The sequence below is a fragment of the Tamandua tetradactyla genome, chromosome 5 (genome assembly GCF_023851605.1).
Source record: "Tamandua tetradactyla isolate mTamTet1 chromosome 5, mTamTet1.pri, whole genome shotgun sequence".
Taxonomy (NCBI): Eukaryota; Metazoa; Chordata; class Mammalia; order Pilosa; family Myrmecophagidae; genus Tamandua; species Tamandua tetradactyla.
Window position 1 is genome coordinate 107,690,683 of NC_135331.1, and position 16,664 is coordinate 107,707,346.

General features: G+C 37.7%; 1 protein-coding gene and 1 long non-coding RNA gene across 8 annotated transcripts in view; one reads left to right on the forward strand and one right to left on the reverse strand.

Annotated features, from left to right (window-relative positions):
• The window catches only part of RHAG (Rh associated glycoprotein), a 78,248-nt gene that overhangs the window by 17,604 nt on the left and 43,980 nt on the right, over positions 1 to 16,664 (reverse strand). The window contains exons 2-3 of one of the 6 annotated variants that reach the window (XM_077162037.1): positions 5,958 to 6,020; positions 5,666 to 5,773 (exon numbers count right to left, since the gene is read on the reverse strand). The exons of 1 other annotated variant lie outside the window; for it this stretch is intronic. Coding sequence is in view for 1 of the 5 variants with exons in the window: in XM_077162035.1 (XP_077018150.1) it covers positions 1,922 to 2,078 (157 nt within the window). In the remaining 4 variants the exon portion in view is untranslated. Of the gene's footprint in view, positions 1 to 1,921; positions 2,165 to 5,665; positions 5,786 to 5,957; positions 6,021 to 10,168; positions 10,249 to 16,664 lie in introns of those variants that run through there. 4 more of the 6 variants (XM_077162039.1, XM_077162036.1, XM_077162038.1 and 1 more) reach the window with 4 other exon arrangements.
• LOC143684764 (uncharacterized) overlaps positions 1 to 16,664 on the forward strand; it is a 146,221-nt gene that overhangs the window by 13,206 nt on the left and 116,351 nt on the right. The gene's annotated exons all lie outside the window — the stretch shown is intronic.

Consider the following 16,664-nt stretch of genomic DNA (forward strand, 5'->3'; position numbering starts at 1 on the left):
GTTTCATGTGCAGTATATAGATTGTTAATCATGTATTATTGACAACTGAGATTTAATATTTCTTTAAAAAGTGTCCAACCTGGATATCATCTTTGATTCCTTTCTTTCTTTCCTATTCCACACAGATGATATATTGCAACATCATGTTAGCTATACTTTCCAGTTGTGCCAGAACTTGATCATTTCTTGGTATTTCTTCCACCACTACCTTAGTTCAGGTTTCTATCATTCCTTTGCTAGATTACTGAATTGTCTTCCTAATGTGTCTTCCTGATTAAGCCCTTGGTCCCCTACAGTCTTTTCTCTACTTAACAGCCAGAGGAATCTATTTAAAACATGTTACATCTTATTCCTTCCTTCAAGTCATCCAGTGGGTTAACTTACTCAGAATAAAAACAAAGTGATTATAATGGCCTTCAAGTCCCTGTAGCATCCAGCCCCTCATGCCCTGACTTCATCTCTTACTATTCTCCACACTTGCTCACTACACATATTTCATACCCTGGTGCCTTTGCATTTGCTGTTTCTTCCACATAAAATATTCTTTCCCCCAGTATCCATGTACTTCACTTTCTTACTTCTTTTAGTGCTGTTTAAATGTCGCTTCTTATCAGAAAGAACTTTTTGGACCATCAGTTAACTGCTTTTCTCAACCGTGTTTCTCATCTAAACCATAGCACAAGAAAAGACAATTTGAGCGACTTTTCTGAATTCTCCCACAGATGGTAATGGTACAGGATTAGTACCTTTCTTGATGCATAGGAAAGAAGTTAATTCACTACATGCATAGATGCCTTGTGGTATGGAACTTACTATTCTCACATAAACCTGGTTGAGAAAAAGTAAAAGGTCATCCCTCCCTTGCTCAGAAGCGTCTATTTCTCTAATCTTGCTTCGTTTATTGCTGAGGCATTTTATACCATCTAAGTGTGTGCATATCATCTATGTAGGGTAAAGAGAATTAGACTTGGAGTGTGAGTCTCTGGCTTATGGTCTTCTGCTCTTGTAACTGTGCATTTTGGCTAGGCCACTTAGCATCTCTAGGTCATAATTTCTACCTGAGGATAATGATTTCATTAATTCCTTTAAAAAGCTCTGGGGGTGAAAACAAATATTAAATTATTCTTAAAAAGCTTTGAACCTAGGCTGTAACATTATAATAATTAATATTGCTACTATTTTAGTTATTTTATAAAATTTTAAAATTATTTGAGCCTCACTTAAAAGACAAAACAATAAATATAACATGTACATACTACTACCTCCTTCCCTGATTAATGAGGTAGTTAATGTGCCTGGCTTATCATGTGCATTTAATAAATGACATTCATTATTATTATGTTAAATATTTCATAGCCTGACCTTCCAGACTTGAAAATGAAATCTTTCCTTTCCTCAGTCACCATTCCTGGAGAAGGATTTTCTTTTAAAATATGTTTAGGTGCTCATACTGTTCTTCTCCATCTAATATATAATTTCCATCACAAACTGTGTTCCTCTCAGGATACTGTAAAACTCTGAAGACTTCCTTTTCAACTAAAATCCATTAACTTTCCTACGTCTTCCTAAACAGCTCTTCTCTTTGGGGGATTTTTTTTTTACTACTTTGCAGAGCTACTGATCAACAATAGGGAGAAATAAACTCATTCAGCAGGAGGGAGGCAATACAAAAACTGACAATTATTTTAATTTTCAGCTTCTTAATCTGATATTAGTAGAAACATACCTACCCAAACGCAAAACAGAAAGAAGACCATATGTCACAGCAGAAACATATAATACCCTTAGCATGTATAACTCCCACATAATTCTACAGGGAGCTCATATGTGGAGCTCAGATGGCTACAGTATTCAATGATTGTACTTTCTCAGAACCTGAGGAACCCAAATATGTAAAACAAGAAGTAGATTGCTTACTTACAAGAATACAACTCGAGGAATCTGTTCTTGTCTGATGGCTTGGTGATATTGGGCTTCTGGACATTTTCCTGCTCTATTTCATACTGAACAAATAATCCAAATAAAACAGTCATGGCAACCTCCAGGCCAATGGCCACGAGAGGGAATTTGAACCTCATGTTTGTAGTAAAGGCCAGAGGAACACTAAGGGCTTTGCAGACTGTTACTGTTGAAGGTTGATAATAGAGCAATTGCTCTGTGTGTGGAGTTAGGCTGCATGCACAAGGAACCCCGATGACTTGGCAAAAAAAAAAAAAAAAAAAAAAAAAAAAAAAAGGAGGTTGAAAGGCCCTACCCAAGAGGGAGAACCATGTTCTGAAATCTAGTTATTCTGAATGCTAATCTAAAGAATATACCACATACATTGGGTTAGAAGAAGCAAGATGATGAAGTTCATCTGTTGTGTGTATGTGTCTAGAATTCAATTTAACTTAATTCAGCCTCTCTTTCTGCAGCACCTAATTTAAAGAGAGCATTTGGTTTGTGTGGTATTACTGAGCTGTCCAGGAAAATGGTTTAAGGCTACAGAACCTACTGTGGAGTGAGAAAGCCTGAAATTAGTGCTGCTCAGTTTTCTGGGGCTCCTGAGGCCAATCCCTTCTGTTCATGGTGGAGTTATCAGGATGACAATGTACAAGATGCTTCTATTCCAGCCATAGAAAATTCCACCCTAAAGACTCCAGGGACCTGAATGGTAGGTGGAGCCACAGGTCTGGAATGAAACAAACCCTGCTGGAATACTAGCTTTACCACTTACTAGTTGGGGGACCTGGAGAGTTATGTGACCTACTCTGTCATAGTTTCTTCATCTGTCCCTAACTCTGAAGGCTTTTAGGAGGGACAAAGCCTTTAAGTCATCAGCACAATGCCTGGAATACTGGAATTATTCTAAAAAAATAGGTATTCTCATCACCCTAGACAGTTTTCTATGGAGCCAGGTTGCTAGGGGTGGGACTGATCTCTAGATGTACCCTAGGTCCTAGTCTGCTGTCTAATCACGCAGCTGCTTAGCCAAGGCTCCCCCCTCAACCCAGCCCCGCCAGCTCCTTAGGCAGAGCTGGTGGTGGAGACTCCTCTTGCTAAGTGATTTACAACTCTGGGCTTCAGCTTCCTTATCTTTAAAATGGGAGGTGAAGCATTAGAAAAATTGTTGTCAAAGTCTTCCTGGAATTCCCCCTGAAATCTTTTCCAGGTACCTGGGGAGGGGAGGGACAAGGAGGAAGAACACCAAAATGAGCCTGAGGAGGAGAAACGCTGTGGGCAGAGGGGTGTTTCCAATAGATGGGCTTTGACTGCTTTCCCAGATTAGTCAAAGTCACAGTGCTAGGGCTGGGAGGCACCAAAGGCTATGAGTTGACACCTTTCACCTCACGGAGCGGAAATGAGTGGCTGGGCAATGTGCAGCATGCACACATTAGGACAGTAGTAGAGTCTGGGCTGGAACCCAGATCTTCAGGCAGGTGTAAGGAATATCTTGATTTTCTAGTTTACAAGTTTTTGAAAATACAGTGCTTAGTTCCAGCTTGAACTTCTTCAGTGACTTATTTTCTTTGGAGAACCAAATCTAGATCATGATTTAAGAGTGAATCTTAGGGTGCAAATCAGTACAACTCAGCTTCATGACTTAGCCCCAGTACTGTTGGAGGAGTAATGGGGTCGGGATTGCACCTCCCTGTAGGTGGTGGTAAGAAAGGAGGAGAACTTGGGCATCAGCTCATCTTTTATGGCAGCAGCTGCCCCAAGGACTGTGAGGACATGGCAGGGTGAGTGGACGGATTCTCCAAGCCCACCAGCTTGTGCAGCCTCAGTCTCTGGGTAAAGGAGGAGCAGAGTCTTGCTGTGAGACTCAGCTGACATCACTGATGGGGTTCCTGGGGCTACCCATCAGTCTCTCATACTTGCCCTCCTTTGCTAGGGACTGGTCCCTGGACAGGTGGGTTAGCAGCTGGTGGTGCAGCCCATTGGAGATGGTGGTAACTGTCAAGAGAATGAGGAAGCTGAGGCTCTGCAGTGGGTGGAAGGCCTCCCAGCCTACTGCCAAGCTCAATACCAGAATTTTTCTTAACTTGATTTAGCAGATACTTCTTGAGTACTTATTGTTTGCCAGGCACTGTGCTAGGTAGTATAGGAGACACAAAACTAAACAAGATAAAGAATGAGTCGTTGAGGAAGTTAAGAATATAGTAGGAAAGACAGAAATATAAGCATATGATTCTACGAAGAGATAAATAATACAATAGTGGTTATAAAATATTAATTAACATGAATAAAACAACAATTCATTTTGCCTTTGACCAAGAAAACTAGCAGGGAAAATAACATTGAATATAGGCACTGAAAAATCAATATACTTTCTCCAGTTAAACAGAGAAGCAGAACAGCAGCAGGCCTGGAAGAGCATGGCATGTGTGAAGAATAGCAATTAGGCATAGCTGGAATTCAGGGGCAATGGGGAGGGAAAGGAAGAACTGGTTGGAATACAGGGGTGAGGGAGAGTATAAATGAATGCTAGGCCAATGTCTGTATCACAACGAATGCTTGTTAAAGCAGTAGGTTTTGAAAATCTCTCTGGTATGTTTTTCCTTAAAAGAACATAAGCTATTAGTATTAAATTATCTCTTACATTTTATGAATATACAAAGACTTTGAAATCGTCTGTTTCCATTGTTCCTTACAGCACAACACAATGGGAATGAGCTCACGTGTTACCTGCAGGAATATATGTGTGCATTCCACACTTTGATTTTTGGTTTTGCAGTGGCCCAAAGAATGTTCATGAGAACTCCATAAAATCATAATTGCAAAATATTTATATTGATAAACTATATACAAGCTTATACAAACCAAGTAACATAATTTTACATTACCAGAATATCTAAAGAACATCATAATGTGTTTTGGAACTATTCAATAAAGTGATAAAACATATTACATTCTTGAAGATCTATTTCATCTCTCTTTCTCTGTGACACTTCCAGCAGTTCAGGGATCACTCAACACATTGAAAGTAGAAGACAGGTGTGACTGTCTCAGGGTTTGACTTCAGTCTGTTTACTTTGAGGAGTTAAGATACATTGTCTCTCTTCTGAACATAGACCTTTGTATTAATTAATTCTGTGGGCAAATGAATCCAATCACATACATATCAGTAAAAATAGTTATTTCTGTCTTTTAGCTTCTCAAGCAAGCTGTCTTTTCTTGCAGGTTCTGTAATTGGGAGCACTCTTCTTGCAGGTTCTATATTTGGGAGCAGTTTTCTTGCAGGTTTGCCTGCCCACTCTCCATCCCCCAGCCCCATGATCCTTTAGTTCTCATATAAAGTGTCACTTCCTCAGCAAAGCCTTCCTTGATCTGCTATTTTAAATTAGATTTCTCATTATTAATAACCCTCATCAAATCATGGTCTTTTATTTTATTAGAATTTCACAGTTGGTGGTTTATGTTATATTTATGTGATTGTTATGTTTATATGTTTATATGTAATTTGGGGGGATGGCTTTTTCTCACTAGTCTATTAGCTCTGTAAGACACGTGCTCTGTCTCTTTTGCACATCACTTATTATCTTAAGTTAATATTGTGTCAAACACATAGTAGACAATTGATAAATATCTTTGGGTGACTTATTTTTAAGGGCAGACTTGAAGGCGGGTGGGGGGGGATTCACAGTGCAATCCAAGTGGTATGAAGAAGAAGGGACAATCTTACCTTAAAAAATCTCACTTCAATTATGGTTACATAGAACTCCAACCGTAATTTTAGTATTACTGTCCACTCTTTCATCCCAATCAGTGAGGGCTTCTCAGGATCTCAGTGCTGTAAACAAAACTGAGATCAAGTTCAAGTTATGAAGTTTGGGAGGAGCAAACATCTGGCAGGACTAGACATAAGACAGTGACTCTGAATTCAGCAGTTTAAAAAAAATTCTCTCTCCTGACAGTCTGAACCACAAAGAGAACAGTAGGAAGGATGGGAATGTTCTAAAGTGGAAATTGTTTACCTGTTGCCTTGTTTGATTCTGAAGCCACAGGAACGGCTCTCTTCTAGTGCCTTCCTATGCTTTCTGTAGTTGAGGTAAATTTGAAAAAAATCCGTAATGGTAAGTCACTTTCTCATCGTAGACTGATCATTAACTTGCTGTATGGGGCTTTAGGAAAGTGTCAGGAATTTTTCATCTTAATTTCTGATTATACATGAGATAGGGCTAATAGTTATTACTAGGAACTTCAATTTGAGTTTGCCTATTTTTATTGGTAAAGAGCGATTGAAATAAGATCATCACTGCTTTTAAATTCTCTCTCTTTCTACCTGGCATCATTGGCTTCGAATATTTAAATAGCTACTCAAACACCTGACTGCCATACTGATCTGAAGTCTAGTGGCTCCCTTTTATTTTACTTTTCTTAATGTTTTACTCTAAAAAGAAATCTTGGGCTTTATTTAATCTAAGAGGATGGTCAGTCCAACTTCTCTTCTAAAGAAGGGAGGAGGCGGGATCATTTTTTGCTACCATATGATCTCTGATGAAGAAAAGATTCTTCTCGTTCCTGCAAAGGCTGTTTCCACCTTCTCTAGGCTATGGTTGGATGACCTAGAGCCCTTTCCTAAAGATTCCTCTTCAACCTACACTGTTGTGTTCAGCAAACTGAACACTGGCAATGAACTGGGATACTTACCAGAGGAGTCAGCACTAGCGCTCTCAAAGCAGCTGTCCTGGAGCTTTAGCCCTTGTCTTTTTTTTTTTTTTTTTTTAATATTCTTATTGAGAAATCTTTACCCACGTACAGTATATCCACAATATACAATTGAGGCTCACAATATCATCACAGAGTTGTGTATTTATCACCATGATCATTTTTAGAATATTTGCATCACTCCAGAAAAAGAAAGAAAAAGAAAAAAGAAACAAGTCATACATCCCATACCCCTTACCCCTCCTTCTCATTGATCACTAGTATTTTTCACTCTACCCAGTGGTTTTTTTACCCCTTACCCTCGCTATTATTTAGCAATTTATTTTTCCTTATTTTTTTACTCATTTGCTCATACCCTGGACAAAAGGGGCATCAGACTACAAGGTTTTCGTTGTCACACAATCACATTGTAAAAGTTTTATAGTTATACAGTCTTCAGGAATCAAGGCTACTGGAATACAGTTCGACAGTTTCAAGAACTTCCCTCTAGCCACATCAATACACCATAAACTAAAAAAGGTTTATCTATATAATGGATAAGAATAACCTCCAGGATAACCTCTCAGCTCTGTTTGAAATCTCTCAGTCATTCAAACTTATTTTGTCTCATTTTTCTCTTCCCCCTTTTGGTCAAAAAGGCTTTCTCAATCCCAGGGTTCCAGCTCATCCCTGGGAATCCTGTCCAGTGTTGCCAGGGAGATTTATACCCCTGGGAGTCATGACTTTGTAGTGGGGAGGGCAGTGAATTCACCTGCCAGGTTGGCTTAGAGGGAGAGAGGCCACATCTGAGTAGTAAAAGAGGTTCTCCACTTGTAGGCATAATTATTTGTAGGCTTAGCTTCTCCTTTGCAGGAATAAGTTTCATAGGGCTGAATCCAAAAATCAAGGGCTTAGCCTATCGTATTGGTTGTCCCCATTGCTTGTGAGAATATCAGGAATTCCCCAGATGGAGAAGTTGAATATTTCCTTCTTGCTCCTGCAAATACTTTTTTTATTCTCTGCCCAAATTACTCTGGAATTATTTGGGGCATCACATTAACTTGTACAAACCAACAAGATCTCACACCCTATTCAATATCTCACACCCTATCCATGTAATTATAGTGTCTAAATAAACTGCCCATACAAGTTAAATTAGATAATGTGCTACCCAAAATAAAAAATTTTGCACCAAATAAACATCTCCTTTTGGTTTCACACAGAAGCTGAAGTTTTAAAATATGGACGATATCATCTTTTACCCTGTATTCTGATTTACCTTAGTCCTATCTGTATTGGCCCGTGTCTTAAAGCAGGCATTCTTAACATTATTTTGGGCTGTGGATACTTTTGGAAGTTTGTTGAAGCCTTTGAGAAGCCTAAATACCTTCTCAAAATATTTTTAAATATACAAAATATAATATATAGAATTGCCAAGGTAGCTAGCTGTATTAAAATATATTTATCAAAATATAATAAAATCCAAATGTCTAATGTAGGTTCTTCCTTAAAATGTGTACATTAACTGCATCTAAGTTGTTTCTAATAGCTACTACAATTTCATAGTAGTAGTAATGGACATAAACAATATTTTGAGGTAATTGAAGCAGGTATAATGTGAGAGAGAATAACTTGTGATTTCTACTGGTAACAAAGTCATAAATACGGCTAACTGTACTATCGCTAGCTTCCTACATATACTATGTTAAGAAAATGCTAAACTTCAGTTAAATGCACATTTTTTTCCTATTCAAATATATAGACTGCCTGAATTCTATTCATGGACCCCAGGATAAGAATGCCTGTTTTGTCCTTCGCAAACAACCATGCTTTCCATTTTCTTCATTATAATTTTATCTCAGGAGTCTCCTTATCCTTTTTTACCCTTGGTAGTTCTCGGGGCCACCTTAGCTTATGCCAATAAAACTCCTTAACTCTGAATCCCAGAACCAATTGAGGGATAGCTGTCAAAATCTTCCCAGGAGACCCGTTGCTCCTTAGAAAAGTTAAGTCAGCATCTCCTCTCACTCCTTCCCATCTGCTTTATTTAAGAAGGGTTAGAGGGTCTCTGAAGTGAGCCTTAGTAGTCATAAAATGAACTTCTCCTGGTTAAACGAACTCTATAAAGATATGATAAACTGTCTCATCTGATAAACTGGCTCAGAGAGTTTTTAGCAACTTTCTCAAGGTTGCATAGCAGGTAGAAGGCAGCACCAGGCCAAATAACAGTTAATTTCTAAATTTAACTTTCAGCTATAACATGTTGTTTTTCTGTGTAAAATAATATCTACGTTTTCTGGGTAAGAAACTATTCACAGTTACTTCAAGTTACTGAAAATATTCAAGAAACTTCTAAAACATCAAAAAAAGGTAATTTTAAATTTTAGTTCTATTTTATTTTATTTTACTTCAATTTGGAAAGTGCTATCAAATTAAGATTTATGTCGACTTTGTTACTTGGGGCACTAGTTTTCCTAGATAAGCTAGACAATAGAGAATTTTGTGTGTCTACATGTAGTTATTCAACAAATGTTTTAGGACTTTGTGCCTGAGGGGTAGTGAGTGGCTCTGTTGCAGAATTCAAAATTGATATGCACTTCAAGCTTGGCAGGAAAAAATATGCCCTATATAATTTTCAAGTCAAAGTATATGGAAATTATATCTCAATTGATTTATGTCTATATCCATATATCTATATATCTCTATCATCTATATCTATCTATATCTCTATCTCTATCTATCTATCTATCTATCTATCTATCATCTATCTATCTATCTATCTATCTATCTATCTATCTATCTATCTATCTATCATCTATCTAAATAATACACACACATATATAGTAGTCTTTCCTCTGGAAAGAGTGGGGAACCCTAACATGAATTTACACCCACATGTATATTAAATGGACAAACTCTCATCAACAGGTACAAACAGTCTTCAGATCTGGTCATTACCATGTCTCAGAGTCAAGCCATAGTTAACGTTTAATAAAAGCACTTCCTTTTACGGTGGGCCACACCTTGCTCTTCACACTTTCAGAAAATTTCAGAATGAGAGATCTTACTAATAGCAAGGGTGGATGAAGCCTCAAAAGTACCAGAATTTTTGCTGAAGGTAAGCATTTTATTAAACAAATGACTAATGTCTTTTCTGCATTATATCATCTTGGTCAGGTATTGTTTAAATAAAGAAATGTGTCGTATATGTAGCATGCATATACATGTTTCTTTCCTGACATGAAAATGAGAGTAATTGCCTGACCTATACAAGGCAAACCTATACCCTATGATTGTTACAGGGTAAAAATTCCAGTCTAAAGCATTAGGACACTCGAATATAATTTAACTTTATGATTTAACAGAATTATTTTTTAATTATTCTTTACCTTCTCTACTAGATTTGAGCACTCTGAGGGAAGGTGTGCATTATTCATTTTTAATTTCTGGCCTGTTGCATGGTGGGAGGTAAATTTTTTAAAATGTTGAATTGCACTAAACAAGGCTCTAGTCAAGACTTTTTCACTAACTCACATACCTGAAAGGGAATCTTTTAAACTTCCTGGTCATCAGTTTTCTCATCTTTAATGTGGCAGTGATGGGTCTTATTTTGTTTACATCAAGAAGTAGTTGTAAGGGCAAGGTGAGAAAGTGAATAAGAAGATATCATAAAGAGAAGAGAAGGCTGTAATTAAAGAATTACTAAGGTGGCAAATGTATGACGTGTACTTTTTGGAAAAATTGAAACCTCTGTATAACTTTAGTGAATTGTAATAATGAAGATAGGATTATTTAAATAATAAGGTTATTGAAATGGTAATATGCTGTCAACATTAGGTATCATGTTAAATAATTTTTAATTTTGAAATATTTGCAGAAGAGTTGCAAAGATAACAAAGAGTTCCTGATTACCCTTCATTTGGTTTCCACTAATGTTAACATCTTACATAACCATGGTACAATAATCAAAACCAGGAAATTAACATTGGCACACTACTACTAACTGTACTCCAGACTTTTCCACTAAGGTCTTTTATCCATTCCTGGGTCCAATCCAGGATCCCACATTGCATTTAGTCACATATTTTCTCAGTCTCCTATAATCCATGACAGTTTCTAGATCTCTCCTTGTCTTTCATGACAAGGAATCGTTTGAAGAGTACTGGTCAGATGTTTTGTAGAATGTCCCTTAATTTCACATTTGTTTTATGTTTTCTTACTATCCTGAGATTATGAATTTTGGGGTTGAGTATGACAGAGGTAAAGTGCCTTCCTGAGCATATGATATTGGGGGTATGTGATAGCAGTGTCTTTTTACTGGTGAAATTAATCTTGATTGTTTGCTTAACCTGGAGAAGGGTTTTAATGTTTAAAAATATTCAGTCTCCACAACGTTGTGAAGGAAGAATTATGTCCCAAGCATGTTTACCTAAATTAAATAATAGAATGACTGTGGTAGCCACTACTTACCATCTACAATTAAAATGAAGAATGAAAGTAGGAAGAGATAGAGAAGGAGATGGAGAAGGTATGAAAGGAGGAGAAACAGCAGCAGTAGCAGCAGCAGCTGCAGGAGGAGGGCCAGGGACAGAAATTTGCATCTGGGTTCTAGGGAGATCCCGCCTGATTAGTCTCAGGGGCTGTGGGCCCATGGGAGTACACAGCTTTAAAAATGGAAAGTCTCACAAGCCAGGCAAGGCCTTGAGCAAGCTGCTTTACAAAGATAAGGTGAGAACTGAAGGGCCTCCTGGAAAATATTACAGGCCTTATTTTTTAACTTCCAGAACTTGGACTCTTTCCACACCACATTTTATCAATGCGCTTCAGCTGGCTGAGACTTAGGCACTATGTGTTTTCAAAGTAAACTTTTAGTGATGTTTCTAATAATGACTGGCACTTAAAACCTTCCAGGCTTTTTACATATGTTAACTATTACACTTAGAATAGTCTGGCAAGGTAGGAAGTTTTCTTATTGTCATTTTACCAGTGGGAAAACCAGGAAAGTAAGTGACTTCCACAGCCTAATGCCATTTAGAAAATTCCAGAACCAGAATTGAAATCCAAGTCTGTCTGCTTAAACACTGTTATGTTACCATTGTTTTTCTCTGGCTAAATGATTTTGGTGCTCTTCCACTATAAGACTTTCAGGTATTACCCACATCTTAGATAAAGTGCTTCCCTTCATAAATATTATCAATTATGTGTAGACATTTTAGGTATATATTTATAGTTTTGAAATTATAAAAGCAATATACGAATGTGTTCATTTTAAATGATTCGAAGTCTATAGAAGTTTATAAAGTAAAAAGGAATATCCACTCACCTACTCCCACTCTTTTGTCAATAGTTTATTGTTCATCTTTCTGGTCTCCTTCTTTATAATTATATGCAAGAATGTGCTTATATACATCTATCTTATTTTATTAACATCCGTTAACACTAATAAATGTAGTCTTTTTTTTTAACTTAACTATATACCTTGGAATATTAGTTTTGCCTATTTCTTTTTAAAGATGGTAAAAATATTCAGTATTATGGAGGAACCATATGTATTGACATATTTTTAAAAAATATTTTTATTGACACATCCTCGCACAAATAGAGTCCATGCACAGTGCACAATTAGTGGCCCACAATGTCATCACATAGCTGTGTATTCATCATCACAGTCATCCCTAGAATATTTGCATCACTCCAGAAAAAAAACAAAAGTGAGGAAGAAGAAAACGTATACATCTCCCACCTCCTGCCCCTCCCTTTATCGACCACCAGCATTTCCATCCACCCAATTTATTTTACCACCCCCATCTCCATCATCTATCCGTTTCTTATCCACATTTTTTATCTGTCCATACCCTGGTTGAAAGGAGCATCAGATATACGCTTTTCACAACCTCACAGTCACATTTTAAAAGTTATATCTTTATAAAATTGCATTCAAGAATCAAGGCTACTGGAACACAGTTCAACAGTTTCAGGTGCTTCCTTCCAGCCACTCCAGTACGGCATAAACTAATAAGGAATATCTTTATAATACATAAGAATAACCATCAGGATAACCTCTCAACTCTGAAATCTTTTAGCCATTGAAACTTCATTTTGTCTCATTTCTCTCTTCCCCCTTTTGGTCAAGAAGGCTCTCAATCCCATGATTCTGGATCCCAGCTCATCCTGGGAATTCTGTCCCATGTTACCAGGGAGATTTACACCCCTTGGAGTCATGTCCCATATATGGGGTAGGGCAGTGAGTTCACTTGCTGAGTTGGCTTCGAGAGAGAGGCTACATCTGAGCCATGAAAGAGGTTCTCTGGGGGTAACTTTTGCACATAATGTTTTTTTTTTTTGACATGGGCAAGCTGTGGGAATCGAACCTGGGTCTCTGGCACAGCAGGTGAAAATTCTGCCACTGAGCCATCAGTGTACCACCCACATGTAATTTTAAGTAGGCTTAGCCTATTCTTTGCAGGAATAAGTTTCATAGGGGTGAACCCCAAGATTGAGGGATCATCTTTTGATTTGGTTGTCCCTGCAGCTTGTGAGAATTATCAGAAGTTCCCCAAATGGGGAGTTTGAATATTTCCTCCTTTCCTCCCAGTTCTCCAAGGAGACTGCAAATACTTTATTCACTGCCCAAATTACTCTGGGATATATCAAGGCATCACATTAACCTGGACAAACCAACAAGATCTCACGCTCTATTCAAGATTCTGTGTACTTATAATTAAGTAAGCTGACCATACAATTTAAATTAGGTAATGCACTACCAAAAATATAAATTTTGCACCAAATAAACATCTTTCCCCTTGGTCTCACACAGAAATTGAAATTTTAAAATACGGATGATATCAGCCTTTACCCTGTATTCTCATCTACCTTAGTGTTATTCAGATCAGTTTCTTTCATATCTCTAGTTGAAGTCTGATCTCTTTTTCATTTTAAAAAAACTGTTCCTGTATGGGGTACTGCTGACTTTCATAGCTTCATATCTCTAACTTTGAGCCTCAGTTGTCACATAAATATCCACAGTTTCTGGAAATGACCAGTTTTTATACAAACAGCTCATTATCTCAGAATTTAGAAATAGCTGTTACAACTCCTGAGTATACGTGACTGCTGGTAAGCACTTACAATCTAGGACTCTTACAGTAGGCCCCAATCTGATAATCTATGCTCTCGACTTCAGTTCATTGATTTTTTATATTATAGTTAGTCCATATGAGTAACGCATGCTTTTTATTTCTTACATTGGTTTTTTTTTTTAAAACATGGGCAGGCACTGGGAATCGAACCCGGGTCCTCTGGCATGGCAGGCGAGCATTCTTGCCTGCTGAGCCACCGTGACCAGCCCTTGCATTGATATTTTAATAGGCGATTACTCAAGATTCTTATGAGAGGATTACAATTCAAAGGAAACAAAACAAAACTGCAACTCTGAAATTTCAGGCATTATAGCAGTTAGGAAAGAGCTGTTTGGAGGCACTTTGGAGCGTGCAGTATAGATCAATGCTCAATACCTCATGTGTTGAATCTAGACTACATGGTTTCCCATCCAAACTGCAATTATGACTTGGTACATGAACTTGGGTACGTCAGAAATTCTCTATGATTTGATTAATTCTCTAAAAGTTAGGAATAATAATAGTATCTATTTCATAGGACCAATATGAAGTCAGAATGAGATTCATAAATGTACGTGCATGTGAAAGACTTAGATAAAAAGCCTGGGACATAGGTGAAACACACCTGTAGCTATTTCTTTATTATTATTTTTAGCTACCCATATCCAAGACCCTTCCTATATTGAGGGAATTTAGAAATAAAGGCCTTGCTTCAAACTGTGGAAAGTTACGCTGGGCATATATTCTCTATCTCACCCCCTTGGCAATTAAAGGTTGTGATTGTGTTTTGGTCATACAGGAATTTAGAATTTTTGAGCAGTTGTGTAGAATGTACGGGAATCAACAACTGGGGTGCTGTTCATGACACTAGTTAGTAGTTTTTCTAACTAGACTGTTCCTCTAGTGTTCTCTGGCTATGTCTTCAGCTACTTTGTGGGTTTCTAGCCTTCAGGTGATTTTTTGAGCTGCCTGATACCCTTCTAGTAAATCCCATTGTTCTAGTTTGCTAGCTACCGGAATGCGACACACCAGAGATGGATTGACTTTTAATAAAAGGGGATTTATTTTGTTAGTTCTTCAGAGGAAAGGCAGCTAACTTCCAACTGAGGTTCTTTCTGATGTGGGAAGACACAGGGTTATCTCTGCTGGCCTTCTCTCGAGGCTTCTGGGTTCCAACAACTTTCCCCCAGGGTGATTTCTTTCTGCATCTCCAAAGGCCTGGGCTGAGCTGCAAGTGCTGAGATGAGGTCTGCTGAGCTAGTTGGGCTGTGCTATGATGAGCTGTCTCATTTAAGCACCAGCCAAGCCAATTAAATCAAACTCATTCATTACAGCAGACATGCCTCTTAGCCTCTTAGCCAACTGCAGATGTAATGAGCAACAGATGAGGTTCACATACCATTGGCTCATGTTCACAGCAATAGAACTTGGCATGTTCACCTGGCCAAGTTGTCACCTGAACCTAAGTACCACACCCATTTTCTCCTTAGAGAAGAAATTTGCTTTCTGAGTCTGTACCAAGAAACTACAAGAAGCTACATGTTGGGTACTGTACCCAACATGTAGCTTATTTAGTCTATTTTTAAGTTAGATCTTTTATTAATAGCTTTACTGAGGTATAATTGATATAAAATAAATTGCATATATTCAAAATGTGTAATTTGATAAGTTTTGACGTGTACACTAATGAAACCATTTCCACAATCAAGGTAGTGAACATATCCATCATCATCCCCAAATGTTTCCTCCTGCCCCTTTTCAATCTACCCCCTGTTCCTTCTCTGTCTACTGGGTGTGCAAATTAAACTAGTGGTATCATGCTGGTTTTAATTTACATTTCTCCAAGGATGTTTCTTCATATACTTATTTTCCATCTTTGCATCTTTGGTGACATGTTCTCTCAAATCTTTTGCCTATTTCACTTGATGTTTAATAGCATCACGTGAGTTGAAACATTTTTATAAACATTTTTAACTGTGAAATATATATAAAAAGCAATAAATTTTAGAGTACATTTTCACAATTAGTTATAGAACAGATTTCAAAGTTTGTAAGGGTTACAGTTCCCCAGTTTCAGGTTTCTCCTTCTATCTGCACCAAGACACTGGAGACTAAAAAGAAATATCAATGTAATGATTTAGTGATCATACTGATTTTGTAAATCCTAACTTCTCTGTTATAACGCCTCCTTTTTCTTTGATCCTTCTCCTGATCTTTAGGGATATTTGGGTAACTTTTTTCATGTTGAAAAGGGATGTTGACAGTATGGCGTGAAGGGATGAAACTGGTTGATGTTCTTGGAGAGACTGGCACCTCTGGGTTTCGGGATTTATCTGGCTTAGGGTCTATCTGAAGGTTTGACGTTTCTGAGAAGTAAAATTAGTGCATGCAACTTTTGAAGGATCTCAGAGTATTAACAGAAATGATGTTGTTTGGGGTTTGACAAACCTTGGCGATTAGAAATAATCTTACTGAAGCTTGTATAATAGTAGCCTTCAGAAAAATCTCTTGACTCTGTTTATACTCTCTTAGCCACTGACACCTTATTTTATTACATTTTTCCCCCTTCTGATCAGTGAGGCATTGTCGATTCCAGATTGCCCGAGAGATTCACACCTCTGGACATCATGACCCACACTGGGGGGAGGGGTAATGATTTTACTTGCAGAATTGGGCTTAGAGAGAGAGAGGCCACATCTGAGCAACAAAAGAGGTTTTCTGGAAGTAACGCTTAGGCATAATTATAGGTAGGCTTAGCTTTTCTGCTACAGAAACAAGTTTCATAAGAACATGCCTTAAGAACAGGGGCTTGGCCTATTAACTTGAGAGTCCTTAGTGTTTGAGAGAGTATCAGGGGTTTCCTAGGTGGCAAAATTTAATAGTTCCATATTTTTTCTCCAGTCCCTTAAAGGATTT